We start from the raw sequence: 16,036 nt of genomic DNA, 5'->3' as shown, positions 1-16,036 counted from the left end.
CAGTTTTATGGACTTCAAAAATGTGATTTCGATAAACTTTAATTACAATTTACGCCCGTTATTAACCAAAATTCAGAGTTGGCGCTCTGATATGAAATGATTGTAATTTCGAGACATTTCATGTAAATTTTATTGCATTTGAGGAACATGATATATTCTATATAATTTGTGTGACGTCCATTCTCCTCAATAATAATGATATGTAGATTTACATACCGGATGACTGACTAGTCGTGTATAAAGCTTAGTAAATACGTTATAATAGATGATACAAAAAAATTGAATTAAAAAATTGTAGACAGATTTCTATTTAAGTAGAGTGCTCATGCTCACGTTTTAAAATTAGTTACACTAGCCCACTAACCCGTCTGGTCAGCGTGGTTAGATGTGGCCAAACCCTCTCAAAACAAAAATCTCGATTTTAACTGAGACAGGGAAGGTTCGCAATCAATAATATGAAACAAATATTATGTAGTAGAGACCTCAGCCTTCTTCTTAGCCTTCTATCGTCCACGTTTGGACATAGGCCTCTCCCAACTCCTTCCATCGGTCTCTATCCTGAGCAACATATTTCCAATTCGTTCCGGCTACTCTTTTAATATCATCAACCCATCTCATCTGTGGTCTTCCTCTCGGTCGTTTACTTTGGTAAGGTCTCCAATGTTGTATCGTGGCATTCCAACGTTGGTCTTTTTGTCTAACAGTGTGGCCTGCAAAGCTCCATTTAAGTTTGGCAACTTTTGTTGTTATGTCCTCGAATTTTGTTTTTGATCTTACCCAGTCGTTCCTCTTTTTATCTGACAGTCGTATACTTAACATTGCTCTTTCCATAGCTCTTTCTGTTGTGGCTAGTTTATTCATATTTGCCTTGGTTAGGGTCCAGGTTTGACACCCATATGTCATGATAGGAAGGATGCACTGGTTGAACACTTTGGTCCTCAAATATTGAGGTATTTTGCGGTTCTTAAGTATCCAACCAAGTTTTCCAAATCCTACCCATGCTAGTCTTGCTCTCCTATTAATTTCCGCACTTTGGTTTTCTTTGTCAAGTTTCAGGATTTGGCCTAGGTAGATATATTCCTGGACTTTTTCTATCTCACTGCCATTTATAGTTATGCGTCTGGGGTCATCTGGACACCCATATGTCATGATAGGAAGGATGCACTGGTTGAACACTTTGGTCCTCAAATATTGAGGTATTTTGCGGTTCTTAAGTATCCAACCAAGTTTTCCAAATCCTACCCATGCTAGTCTTGCTCTCCTATTAATTTCCGCACTTTGGTTTTCTTTGTCAAGTTTCAGGATTTGGCCTAGGTAGATATATTCCTGGACTTTTTCTATCTCACTGCCATTTATAGTTATGCGTCTGGGGTCATCTGTGTTTGTCATTATTTTTGTTTTCTTCATGTTCATTTTTAGGCCGACGTATTGGGAGCTGCCTGCGAGTTCCTCTATCATAATTTGCAGTTCCTCAGTACCTCAGCCTAAATCTTAGAAAACGAGTACTAAAGTGGTATGTATTGTCTGTTCTTTTGTATGGTGTGGAGATTTGGACTCTTAATAAACAACTCAATAGATTGGAAGCATTAGCGGAAGGGGAAGACAGACAGAATAACCAATAAAGAAGTACTAAGAAGAATAGAGAACAGCAGGGAGATACTGGATGCCATCAAAATAAGAAAACTACAATATCTGGGTCAATAAAACTTGGTGACGGATATGAATTCCTAAAATTGATAATGCAGGGAAAGATTCAAGGAAGGCGCAGCATAGGTAGAAAATGTCCTGGTTGAGAAACCTCAGAGAATGGTTTGGATGCAGCTCAACTGAACTCTTTCAGACTGTAGTGTCAAAAGTTAGAATAGCAATGATGATTTCCAACCTTCGTCGCGGAGATGGCACGTAAAGAAGAAGAAGGGAAGGTACACTTAATGGGTTCCTTAATCTAGTTATTCCCATTCTTCCACAAGAACTTCCCCGACGTAATGTTGTAGGTTTCTTAGTGGCTGACGATCCTCAAGCACCTTCCGAGTGTAACCCAAATCTGTTCAATGGGATTTAAATCTGCACTCCTCGCTGGCCACTCCATAACCTAAATATTGTGGGTGGTCAAGTATTTTGCACTATTCTGGATACGTGCGGTCTTGCATTATCTTGCTGAAGGATAAATTCTGGACACATATTTTCAGCAAATGGGACATGTGGTTCAAAAACATCGTTAATGTACCGCTCTGTCGTCATCAGAGCGGCCATTTAAAGTTATCCCACCCCAAACCCTAATTGGACCTCCGCCAAAAGCCTGGGGTTCTTGAATTATAGAATTCAAAAAGTGCTCGCCTGTTCTTCTACTGACTCTAACAAGTCCATCAATATGATGCAAAGTAAATCTGGACGGGTCAGTAAACATCACGTTACTCCATTCTGCCATGTTCCAATTCATGTGTTCTTCTGCAAACAAACGTCTGGCTGTACGATGTGTAGGGGTCCAAGTAGACACGCTAGCTGGATTTCTTGCATTTAACCCATGTTAGTGGAGCCGATTACGTATAGTTTGAGTATTTACTATTGTACACGTTTCTTCTACCAACTCATTTTGTAGTGTTCGAGGAGTACTTCGACGATCTCTGATGGTCTTGTAGATGCTCTCTAGCCTTTCGATCTAGTCCTAGTCGATCTTATAGTTGTCTCTCTAGCTGTAGCCGCCCTTGCACGATGCGTATAAGGTCATTTTCTAACAACTCCATACATTTCATTTCTAGTCCAGGCTCTATTTATTGCAGCACGACTAACATTTTTAACATTTCTGCTGTACATCGTCTTGAGTAACCTTCTTGAATTAAAGTTATTGCCCTCGCAATTTTAATCTCTGTGAGATACATTCTGTGCCTTCGGGCCTTCCAAGCATATCAAAATCCATAATTAATTTAACTTTAACGTAAATATCGACAGAAATTCAACAACGGAATAAGCGTGGTTCTAAAATGTTTTAAAGATTTGTTTTTCTATTGAATACAAGAAAAACGAATATAAGAAACTTGTTTTTTTCTTTTATTTAGAAAAACTATGTGTGTCTACTGGTGGACGTACATACACTGTGCTGCAAAAAAATCGATCCACTAAAAATTTGGTCATTTTTGATGTTTCGAATTTCCTAAACCTGTTGTCCGATTTAAGTGATATTTTACCACGTTATGCCTTATTCATTGACAATATCGCTGTAATAATATTGTTGCTAGACAGTCAAACTGTCACTGTATACCGAGTGTACGAATCAAACTGTGTTTTTTTTTTCTCAAAGTTCGCATTACCCTGTGGATTATTCTAGCATTTATAAAATACTGAAATTAAAACCCAACTATAGCCTCAGGTTTTCGTAACATTTTGTCTTTCGATTCATTCGCTTACATTGGATAATAAAAAAGTTAGGTACTTTAACAACTGGCCATGTTCGTCATCAGTACAGGATGTTTCTAAATAAGTGCGACAAACTTTAAGGGTTAATTTTACATTAGAAAATAATGACAATTTGCTTTATATTCATATGTCCGCAAACGCTTCGTTTCCGAGATACGGGATGTTCATTTTTTTTTACAAACTGACGATTTATTTATTGCTTTAAAACCAGTTGAGATATGCAAATCAACTTTGGTGGGTTTTAAGAAGTAGTTATTGCACATTTTTTGACACACAATTAAGAATTTAATATTCACCATTTTCGCGCAAACGGGTATTATGACCGATAATATTACCCGTACGCACGCCAATGGTGAATATACAATTTTTAGTTGTATGTTAAAAAATGTGCAATAACTACGTCTTAAAGCCCACCAAATTTCATTTGCATATCTTAGCTGGTTTTAAAGCAATAAATAAATGGTCAGTTTGTAAAGAAAAATTGAACGTATCTCAGAAACGAATCGTTTGCGGACATATGATTATAAAGCAAATTGTCATTATTTTCTCATGTAAAATTACCCCTTAAAGTTTGTCGCACTTATTTAGAGAAAACACCCTGTACTGATGACGAACATGGCCAGTTGTTAAAGTACCTAACTTTTTTATTATCCAACATAAGCGAATGAATCGAAAAACAAAATGTTAAGAAAACCTGAGGCTATAGTTGGGTTTTAATTTCAGTATTTTATAAATGATAGAATAATCCACAGGGTGATGCGAACTTTGAGAAAAAGCACAATTTGATTCGTACACCCGGTATACAATGAAAGTTTGACTGTCTAGCAACAATATTATTACAGCGATATTGTCAATGAATAAGGCTATAACGTGGTAAAATATCGCTTAAATCGGACAACAGGTTTAGGAAATTTGAAACATCAAGAATGACCAAATTTTTAGTGGATAGATTTTTTTGCACCGCAGTGTATTTAAGTTCCTACCCATTGCAATAAACATTTTGATTAAATTAAGTTAGTGACTTCGTTTTCGTTTTGATCAGTGAAAATCATGACGCATGCATGATTTGTATGCAAACCTTCTAAATAAAATGACATGACAAAAAAAATTATTTAAGAGTGTCTGCGTACCTACCTTAACTATAAACAAATGGGTTTTATTCTCACTTAAATTTTGAAAGAATTTAGACGTGTATACACGATCCTCATATAAACTTCCATAATATACTTTAAAACTTTGGTTTAAAACACATTGGTTATGTTTTAACCAGCCAATTTAGAAGGTGTGTTCACAGTGGGTCTTTTAGCATAACGTAACTGTACTGGATTTACGACAACGAGGTACCTACATAACTATCAAGGATTGTCTTTGAAAGCAGCTAATCTCGGATAGTTAACTAGGGAACTCCTTAACTTGAAATTAACGTTAATTTAATGTTTTCATTATCTATATCTCGGATATGAATGAGATTGACTCGTTTTGACATCGTTTTTCCTATGACGTAATAACTAATGGTACTTGCAGAATAATTCAATCAAGGCGAATCGTGAAAGTATATTCCTCTTCGAATGCCGTTTTTATTCCAACGGTTAATAAGAATTAAACTTAGCGTACAAATTTAGTGAAGCCTCACATCTCGCCAGGCATCTCGCCGCGATGCTCGCCGGCATCTTGCACCGTACATACACGTAGCACCATTGAGTCTTAGGTCAATTTTAAGCTTGCCACAATGAATTGCCACGTGGATTGCTTAGATAATAATCGAAAAATATGGTGCAACGTAAGTGAGACTTAAAGCGGCTCTATCTATAAGCTGAGCTAGGCTAAGCTGAAGCTTAAGATTTGTGGGTGCAACCAGGTAAGTTCTCCAAAATATTTTACCATGTTACATGCATCTATAAAAAGAAGTTAGTGGTTGAATATTTTGGGAACATATAAAATCACGACTCATTTTATATGTTCCCAAAATATTCAACCGCTAACTTCTTTTCATAGATGCATGTAACATGGTAAAATATTTTGGAGAACTTACCTGGTTTCACCCACAAATCTTAAGCTTCAGCTTAGCCTAGCTCAGCTTATAGATAGAGCCGCTTTAAGTCTCACTTACGTTGCACCATATTTTTCGATTCTTATCTAAGCAATCCACGTGGCAATCCATTGTGGCAAGCTTAAAATTGACCTAAGACTCAATGGTGCTACGTGTATGTTTCGTAAGCTGAGCTTAAAGCACGTCTTAAGCTTAAGATTTGTTGGTGCAATCAGGCATTAAAGGAAAATAAATATTCTTGAGATGTTTCCTTATCTATATTATATCAATATTGAGAATTCCATTCAATATAGTAAAAGCTCCTTATTCGCGCTTTTTTTATTCGCGTTTTCACTATTCGCGGATTGAAAAAATGTAATCCAATTCCTGTATTCGCGGATCGAATCGATACATCGGTACATCATGTACCAAAATAAAAAGCATTCGGTATCCTTTCTTAACGCATCAGCAAGTGAACAATAAAAAAATTACAACTACGCCTAGATTGCCGTAGGCTTTGATTCAAACTATGGACCAAGGAATAATGCAGATCTTTACGCTCTGTTACTAGTACGAACTTAGACGAACCTTCAAAATGATACTGAATAATATGGAATGTGATCCTGATCTCAATGTTGAGGAATGCTGGAAGAAATTTATCATAGGAAAATGCATCGTAAACATAAAAGAATCATTGCAAGAACTGAAGGTTGACATTTAAATCATTTTGGAAATAACTGTGAACTGTTCTGACTTCGGGAAATAAGGAAGAGTCTGTGCAAGTTCAAACTTTGCCGAAGTTTCGAGTGGAATGGGACGAGATGTAGGATGGGATGTTAAGTTATGTATAGTTGTGTCGGTTTGGGTAGGTTTATGAAATACGAAGAACTGTTTGTTTTCAAATCTGAGGATGTTTAAATTTAGCAAATATAAATATATGGACTGAATCTGTTCTGTTCCTATTGTAAATTCAATGTGACTACGGAGTGAATTAATGTAACCTAAGAATTGGTCAAGTTGCCTGTTGGCAGCCTACCATAGCATGTTACATAGATTAACAGAAGTTCTCCATGTCAAAAAATAACTTCGAGATAGAATTGAATATCCTTCAATAAATAGCAGTAAATAATGGGTAAAAGGCACAAATAATGAACAAAATTTTAAACCAAAAACTGCATAAAAAGCCCTGTGATTAGTCTTTCCGCTACCAGAGAGAAAAATCCAGTATCTTCTGTAGGCAAAATATGAACTAGAATAGCCAAACACAAAAAAAAAACAAAAGATAAACACCAGCATTCAGGACAAACAATAACTCCAGCAAATATATTAAGAACAACAAGAGCCAAAAGAAAAAGCACTTACACGGTGTACACAGTTATGTATACAGTGCGTCCATAAAGTAACGCATAAATTCATTATTTCGTAAACCGGCGACATTAAGGAAAAATTCCGAAGCTGGTCGATTTTTATTTTTAAATTCCGATTTTTTGGCATATATATCATACTAGTGACGTCATCCATCTGGGCATGATGACGTAATCGATGATTTTTTTAAATGAGAATAGGAGTCATGTGATAGTTCATTTGAAAGGGTATTCAATTCTCTATTCACTAATCTAAACATTAACATAATTATTGATATAAGGTGTTCAAAAAAACATTTTTTTAATTAAAATAATTGAGACAAAAAGAAGAATGTATGTAATTTATTTAATTCAAAATACGTTTTACTGTTCTCAGAAAACAGGAAAAAAATGTTTATTTGGCAAATAAATATTGTTTTTCGCTTAAATTCAATGTTAAAGCTGCCACCCACCTGTCTCTTGGCAGTTTGAACATTTCGTTTAGTTTTTTTATTTACTTAGTAAGTGGTAAAGTGTATTTTGAATTAAATAAATTACATATATTCTTCTTTTTGTCTCACTTATTTTAATTACAAAAATGTTTTCTGAACACCCTGTGTAAATAATTATGTTAACGTTTATATTGTTGGATAGAGAATTGAATACCCTTTCAAATGAGCTATCATATGACCCCTATACTCATTTAAAAAAATCATCGATTACGTCATCACACCGTCACGACGTCACTAATATGATATATATGCTAAAAAATCGTCATTTAAAAATAAAAATCGACCTGTTTCGGTAATTTTCCTTAAAGTCGCCAGTTTACGAAATAACGAATTTATGCGTTACTTTATGGACGCACTGTATATACTTACATGTGGTGACTGCCTAAAAACTTACATCGCTCAAACTGGTAGAACTTCTAACAAATGTAGAGCAGAACACAAATGGCTTTGAATAATATAAAAACATATTCTACGTAAGCACTTTACCTTCTCATCATAATCATTCTATTAATGACCAATTTAAAGTTATCCATATTTATAATAAAGGCCTAAGGTCCGGCGCAAATTGAACCTAAGCGAGACACAACCTGCGTCGGCGAACTGCGTAGACAGTATTGCGCATCCTACTATCAGTTCATCCGTTCGCAGGTCTCGCTTGGGAACGTTTGTCATCGGCTTACAGTTTTCTTGGTACGTGGGACGCGTGACTCACAGCCAGATGTTTATTTTTACGTGTTTTTATTTGCGACATGGAAGTATCTGAAATGAATACGGATGGTACCTAAGTAAGAAAAACTGAAAAACTAAGAAAACTGCGTTGTCTTTGTCATTAAATTCTGATAACTTTTGGTAGACTAAATAAGCGGCGATACGAAATTAATAATTAAAGTTATGCCTTTACAAAATCACATTATTAAAAAAATAAGGTGGAAAATGATTCATGTTACTTAAAACCGTGATCGATAGAAATATCGTATTACCCTCAAATTCAACCTGTCGGCATATTACATTTTTGTTAGTTCATCATTTTTGTTAATGCTTAAAAATTAAAAACAAAATATGCAGATAGAGTTATTTTTATAACCGACGGGATTATGAATTATGACCTGCAGTAATTGTAAATTATTGCGATCCTGCAGTAATTGTAAATGATTGTGATCCGAGCAGTAAATTGAGGAATATGAGTTATGACCGAGCAGTAGGGGAGAGATTATTTTAAATATGTAGGTATTATGTGCGGGATGCGGGCCACCCAAGTAGAATTCACCCACAGTATCTCCTGACTTGATCGTAGAAGGCGACTAATAGGAGCAGCATTCCGCTGTCCTCTTCCTTGAAATCCTGTCGACACCTAACCCTCAACGACCAAACCCCGATACCCACCTCCAAATCACCCCGCGTGAGACTGGAGTCTCCTTTTGTCCGTGGGTGAGTGGCAAGGGCCGTCTTAGCGTGGGGGAAGCGGGGCATGTATATGTCGCGCAACCTATCAAACTGCGTTCAGAACGTCCAAACCAGGCACGCACTCCTAAAGGGGAAGACTGGTCTCCAGAGTCCTGAAAGACAACCAATCTAAAGGAAGAATACCTTAAACAAAAAATTACCTGGTCCTCCAGGTTGGGGGTTGAGACGTCAGGTTGGTTCCCTGTCACTTGTAAAAAACCGCATTTACCAAAAAGATTAAAAGTTGCCTCGGAGCTTCGGATGAATTAAACAGACAACGACAACAGCTACGAAAATGGACAATGAACATTGGCACTTGGAATGTACAGAGCATTAGCGGAAAGGTGGAAGAAGTCATCCAAGAAATTACCAAATTGAATATGGACATAGTTATCTTGACTGAAACGAAGAAGAAAGGATGTGGTACAGAGTAATTGAAGAACTATGTACATATATATAGTGGGGTTGAGAAACATCAGCGAGCAAAAAGAGGTGTATCCGTAATGATACATAAAAAACATCAACGCAAAATAACAGATTTTGAAGCCGTAAATGAAAATATCATAAGAATCAACATGGTAATTAACCAAAAACCTGTCACTATTCTCGGTATATATGCAGTCTCTGATGATCAGCCTTATGCTATTAAAGACGAATTCTTTGAGAAAATCAATGACGAAATTACTAAAATTGGAAGTACTAGGGAAGTGATCATAGCAGGAGATCTGAATAGTAGAGTCGGACAGAAGGTAAACAACAAAGTGGTAGGTCCACATGGAGAAATAACCCAAAATGACAATGGTGAAAGATTAATTCAAATATGCGAAAACGATCAGCTAAAAATAGCAAACGGTTTTTTTAAACACAAGGAGATACACAAATATACATGGATTCAGGTAACCAGAAATTTAAAATCGATCATAGATTACGTGATTACAAAACAAAATACAACATTACAAGTAATGGATACAAGAGTATATAGAGGAGTATCATGTGATTCGGATCACTTTATGGTAAAGTCCGAAATAGTTTTTCCGTTTAGATCCAAGAAAACAAAAGAACCACCTGAAGCCACAGAAGTTTTGAACACAACAAATTACAACCTGGACAGCTTACAACATGAAAGTACGAGAACACTATATCAACGAAGACTAAATGAAAAATTAGAAGATACAATCCAAAATGTATCCGTGGAAGAAGTGTACAAAAATAATATAATAGACAGTATGCAAACAGCCGCAAAAGAAGCGCTTGGTTTAAAATCCGAGCGCCACAGTAAAAAGCTATGGTGGACCGAAGACATACAAAACCTAATAATGGAGAAAAAGAAAGCGTACGCACGGTGGCTAAGTACTAAACATCAAGTAGACAAAGACAAATATTTGGACCTGCGAAGAACAACAAGAAGAGCAGTAATAACAGCAAAAAAAGAAATGTGGGATAGGAAATGCCAAGAGATCAACACTTACATAGGCGGAAGGAAGTGTTCAGAGACATGGAAATTTTTAAACAAAATAAAGAACACAGAAAGAAATACTACTTCTATTCAGTTAATATCAACAGAAACATGGAAAGAATACTACGAGAGTTTGCTAACAGAAAGTAGAGCCGAATATACCACACAATCACCAACAGAAGTATTCGTTGAAGGCGAAGAGATAGTAGTGGGAGTTGATATGGTGAAGAAAGCTGTAAATGAACTAAAAAATGGTAGAGCTCCAGGGCCAGAAAATATTCCTGCCGAATTAATAAAATGTGGCACAGATAAACTCTTTCAAGCTTTACTTGGTGTATGAACAAATATATAAACGGTGTCACACCACCCAGTTTATGGAAAGTAGCTTATATTTCTTCCATTCATAAAAAATGAAATAAGTTGGATTGCTCAAATTACAGAGGAATATCGGTAACTAGTACACTAAGCCGGGTGTACGGGCGCATTCTTAGAAATCTCATTGAGATGGAGTATAGGGAACAAGAAGAAGAAGAACAGGCTGGTTTCCGCGCTGGAAGGACTTGCACAGATAATGTCTTCTGCCTAAAACAATTAATTGAAAAAAAATCAGCAACCAATCAAGAGACCCATCTTATGTTTGTTGACCTCCGTAAAGCGTACGACAGCGTTCCTGTGACTAAATTGTGGAAATCACTACAAGAAACTAACATCAGCTACACTCTAGTCAAAGCCTTAAAAAATCTATATGAAAATTCTACATCACAAGTAAAAATTGGCAACACACTATCTAAAAAGTTCATAGTTAACAAGGGTCTGCGCCAGGGCTGCTGTATTTCACCAACTTTGTTCAAGATATATGTTGCAAAAGCACTAAACCAGTGGAAACGTAAATGCCACGGTATGGATATAGACCTCGGAGAGGTTTGTTTATATACCTTACAATTTGCTGATGACCGTCATCATAGCTAATGATAAAGACGACCTACAGTATATGGCAAGAAAACTAAAGGAGGAATATGAACAGTGGGGCTTGGAAATTAATGTGGAAAAAACTAAATACCTACCCATAGGAGCTGAGCTATCCAATATCGAACTAGAGGATAATGAACAAATCACATCCTGTAGTGAATACACGTACCTGGGAGTAATCTTCGATAGAACGGGAAAAGACGATGAGGAAATAAAGAAAAGGGTAACACAAGCTAGAAGAACAATTGGCTGCCTAAATGGAATACTTTGGAGCTCCGAAATAGGAATACAGCGAAAATACAATATCTATGAAACACTTATTAAAAGCAGCCTACTTTACGGAGCAGAAACTTAGAGAATAACCGAGAACAACAGGAAAAAATTAGAAGCTGTAGAAATGGATGTGTTTAGAAGATCGTTAGGTATATCCCGTAGGGAAAGAGTTCGAAATGAGGAAGTAAGACGACCAATTGGAATAGATGGTTACTTAACAACAGACATTGAGAGGAAACAGTTGATTTGGTATGGTCATGTTCAAAGAATGGAAGACACAAGATTGCCCAAAAAGATCATGCAGTGGGTACCACCAAACCGCAAAAAACGGGGAAGACCCAAAAAGACATGGAAAGAAGGGGTAACCAAAGAAATGAGTGCAAGGGATCTTAGAGATGGCCAATGGGATGATAGAAGGGCGTGGAAGTTAGGCATCGGACAACGTCGAAAGACGTTCTAAAACCGATACATACATACATAGGTATTATGTGCAGAAATAAAATACTCAGTGTAAGATATCTTTTTATGCACCCGCTTATTTTAAATTATGAGAGATTATTTTAAATATGTAGGTATTATGTGCAGCAATAAAATACTCAGTGTAAGATATCTTTTTATGCACCCGCTTATGATCAAATTCAATGTTTTCGAAAGTCATACCGCTACGACTACTAGGGGCGTGTAAGATATTTTTAAAACGTTACTAGTTACAAGTACGGAAATACCGATTTTAAGTTGCCTACTCAATTCAGTACAAGGATCAGATACATCAGAATTTTGTGATCAGTATGTATTTGTACTCAGTACCACTTAGAACCGGTATCAAAAGTAACCGTTACATGTCCGCACTGATTTTGCCCGTCTCTATTCGTCACGTTGATGGTCAACGGTTGGGTTGGCTTGTGTTCAATATGCGGTGCGCTAGAAAAATAAATGCACGGGTCACCCGTCCCGCCGACGCAGGTTGTGTCTCGCTTAGTTTCAATTTGCGCCGGACCTTAAGCGCTCCTTATTAGATTCTGTGGAAAAATAAATTAAAAAATACAGACATAATTCTGTATGACCAACTTTAGACAAACAGCCCCCCACTCCTCAACTTATTCAGTTAAGACTATAAAGTGTAGAAGCATAGTAAGATCACATTACTTGAGAAAGGTGCTCTGCCGAAATAGCTGTAGTGACATTAATTTGTAACAAGTTTTACACATTACTTATACACGTTATAGGTATGTCTTCTACACTATATTTCTACGCTTACGTATTTTTGACAACGCTCATCTTGTTTCAATCATCTTTGCATAGTAAGGCAAATACTAAGATAATGGTTAGCATAATGCACATTAATATTTGAAAATAATGTAGGTGCATTTCTTTCCGTATTGTTTGTATTTATTTTTATCAATAAAAGATTTAATTTCATTCTTATGAAGTGTTTATGAATACATAAAATAGTGTAACACAACACAACAGTATTTAAATAATTGTATTTTTGTTGTTATTCAGTTATTTGTTAATTTTTCTATCGGCCTAGGATTAAAAAAACACTTGTTAATTTTTTCGTTTGCAAAAAGATCTTTTGCTTTCAATGCTCCAAAATAAAACATATTAATGGAAAATAACAACAAGATCTCATATTTTCTAAGAATTAAAACAAAGAAGTGTATTGCAAAGCAAATCTAAGAAAATCCCATAATATGGGTGCATTTATTTACTTTCACATTACTAAAATGTTTCACTAATTGTTCTTAGCAATAGTTATTACAAAACTTTGATAACGATTGATAAATAAAGATAAGATAAAAAGCATCAACAATTGATAGTCATAGATATTATTAACGAATTATTTTACTTTATAATGTAGTGCTCGTCCTCAGTTTTGCATATTTTTTCTGTTAGAAAAAACAACTATAATTCATCAATGAGTAACAGGTAATAGTAACTATTGTCACTGTTTTTCTTTCCTTTCATTAAACATTAAACAATGTGATAATATTTTCGTCCATCATAAGGATCGATTTCTCATGAATTATTTGTTTATTTGCAGACAAATAACAAAGGCGCTGGATTTTGAGAACGTTCAGAAACTACAAAAGGATGGAAAAAACACGCTGAACAGTCTGGAGGAAAGAAGTCAGTGGCTTGCTAGCAGCAAAGATGTTCAGAGGGGTAAACAGAGCGCCAGTGACACTTTCCATGCGGTTGAGAAGGTGACGAGAAGGCTGGAGCAATTGAAACATGAGCGCATGGAGAAAATGAAAGAATTGGCCAAATTTAGAACGTTACAGGAAGAGGCTGAGGAGGTAATTTAATTTTTTTAGACTTTTATTTCGGTCGAGTATAGACACACATATTTTTGATATAGCGGTTGAGCGTAGGCGCAAAATTTCGTTCCAATGATTTTTAAATGCATTCATTTTTTTAATCCTGAGAAAGCTAATAAGTATTTTTGAAAAATTTAAACGCTGAATGGCATACTATATAGGGTGAGGCAGATAACTGGCCTATTAGAAATATCTCGAGAACTAAAGGCAACAGAATCATAAAAATTTGTATAAAGGGGTTTTGAGGGATGATCTATTAAATGAAAATATTTTCATCAATTTTCAACTTCCGATTATACCGGAAGTTGCTTATAACTTCGTTTTTTTAAATGGGACACCCTGTATATTTTTACATTTTTGGATTCTCTTTGATGTCTTCTTTCTAAAAATATGAGGTTTTGTAATGTTATACAGGGTATTTTAAAAGATAATTACGTTTGTTTATTAATTTCGTAGCAAAATTCATACCCTGTAAAATTGTAGTAGTTTGACATCTAAAACTCTACTTACGTTCAAATGATTTTTAATATAGTCTACTATTGTTAAGAATCATTAGTATAGCTAATTTTGAAATTTTAGTATACAGGGTTGGTCGAAACTCGGAATGAATATTTTCTGAGTTTTCTTAAATAGAACACCCTGTATTTTAGTATTGTAATGAAATGATATTTCATAGTACTTTTTTATTTTATAAATATTCCCTATACCTAACTGCTTTAATTTGTGAGATATTGGTGATTCAAGCTAAACATTAATTTCAACAAAAAATACGTAAAATTTTATTAGGTTGGCCGTGAAAATATTCAATCACACATAATTTTTCAGAAATAAATACATATTAATCCACACTGATCCTTAAAATTACCAATAATGGTTTAGCTATCAAAATACCTATGTAGTTAAGATTATTGGTGCGATTAACAATTAAGCACAAATTAAAGCAGTTCGGTATAGGGAATGCTTAAGAAATAAAAAAGTACCATAAAATATCATTTCATTACAATACTAAAATACAGGGTGTTCTATTTAAGAAAACTCAGAAAATATTCATTCCGAGTTTCGACCAACCCTGCATACTAAAATTTCAAAATTAGCTATACTAATGATTCTTAACAATAGTAGACTATATTAAAAATCATTTGATCGTAAGTAGAGTTTTAGATGTCAAACTACTACAATTCTACAGGGTATGAATATTGCTACGACATTAATAAACAAACGTAATTATCTTTTAAAATACCCTGTATAACATTACAAAACCTGATATTTTTAGAAAGAAGACATCAAAGAGAATCCAAAAATGTAAAAATATACAGGGTGTCCCATTTAAAAAAACGAAGTTATAAGCAACTTCCAGTATAACCGGAAGTTGAATATTGATGAAAATATTTTCATTTAATAGATCATCCTTCAAAACCCCTTTATACAAATTTTCATGATTCTGTTGCCTTTAGTTCTCGAGATATTTCTAATAGGCCAGTTATCTGCCTCACCCTGTATACACACACCCAAACTTATATGGAATCACCTGATATTTCTTATTATTTCGGGCGAATTTAAAAAAACCAACACACGAAGTCAAACAATATTTATTTGAAAGCAATTTAATAACAAATAAATAACAATTAAATAAAACAATAACGTATTTAACAAACAAATTGAAAGTAGTTGTTTTAAAGTCAATAGCATACAAAATTTCAATTTAAAACGAATACTGTTTAACTGGTTTTTATTTATTTTTTTGTATTTTGTGGTAGTCAGTGTTATCACCTCTAGTCCTTATGCAAGCTTCAGTTTGCGTGCGCACGCTCCTAATCAAATTATCAACATTTTTTTGTGGTAGGTTGCTCCACCCTTTAAAAGCAGCTTGTACTAGCCGTGTGGTGTTTTGTGGATTATCCCGGCGAGTTCCAATTTTTCTTTTAAGCATATCCCACAAATACTCTATAGGATTAAGCTCGGGTGAGCAAGCAGGCCACTCCAAACAAGAGATACCTTCTGCTTCAATGATGTCTGTAGTCATTCTAATGGTATGTAGAGGTACATTATCATGCAATAAAATTAAATTTTCTACTGTTGCGCCTCTCCAGAGCCTGACTACAGGTTATCAACATACCTGTGAGCAGTTAAAGTTGATTGGATGAAAATTAAAGGAGTTTTTTTACGGATAACAATTCCTTTCCAGAACATTACACTTCCCCTTGTATATTTGTGAACAGATCTGACAGTTTTCGTGCTTGCTTGTCTTCCTCGACCTCTAAGTACAGGATTTCGTG

At 35.2% G+C, this 16,036-nt stretch overlaps 1 protein-coding gene across 2 annotated transcripts in view; it reads left to right on the top strand.

Moving 5' to 3' along the window:
* Window positions 1-16,036, top strand: part of LOC114328735 (puratrophin-1) — a 988,347-nt gene that overhangs the window by 821,076 nt on the left and 151,235 nt on the right. For both annotated transcript variants that reach the window (XM_050661949.1, XM_050661948.1), the window contains exon 8: window positions 13,484-13,739. In XM_050661949.1, coding sequence (XP_050517906.1) covers window positions 13,484-13,739 — 256 coding nt within the window. The remainder of the gene's footprint in view (window positions 1-13,483; window positions 13,740-16,036) is intronic.

The sequence above is a fragment of the Diabrotica virgifera genome, chromosome 9 (genome assembly GCF_917563875.1).
Source record: "Diabrotica virgifera virgifera chromosome 9, PGI_DIABVI_V3a".
NCBI classification, from domain to species: domain Eukaryota; kingdom Metazoa; phylum Arthropoda; class Insecta; order Coleoptera; family Chrysomelidae; genus Diabrotica; species Diabrotica virgifera.
The sequence above is the reverse complement of the archived record's forward strand: the minus strand, read 5'-3'. Positions and strand labels throughout refer to the sequence as shown.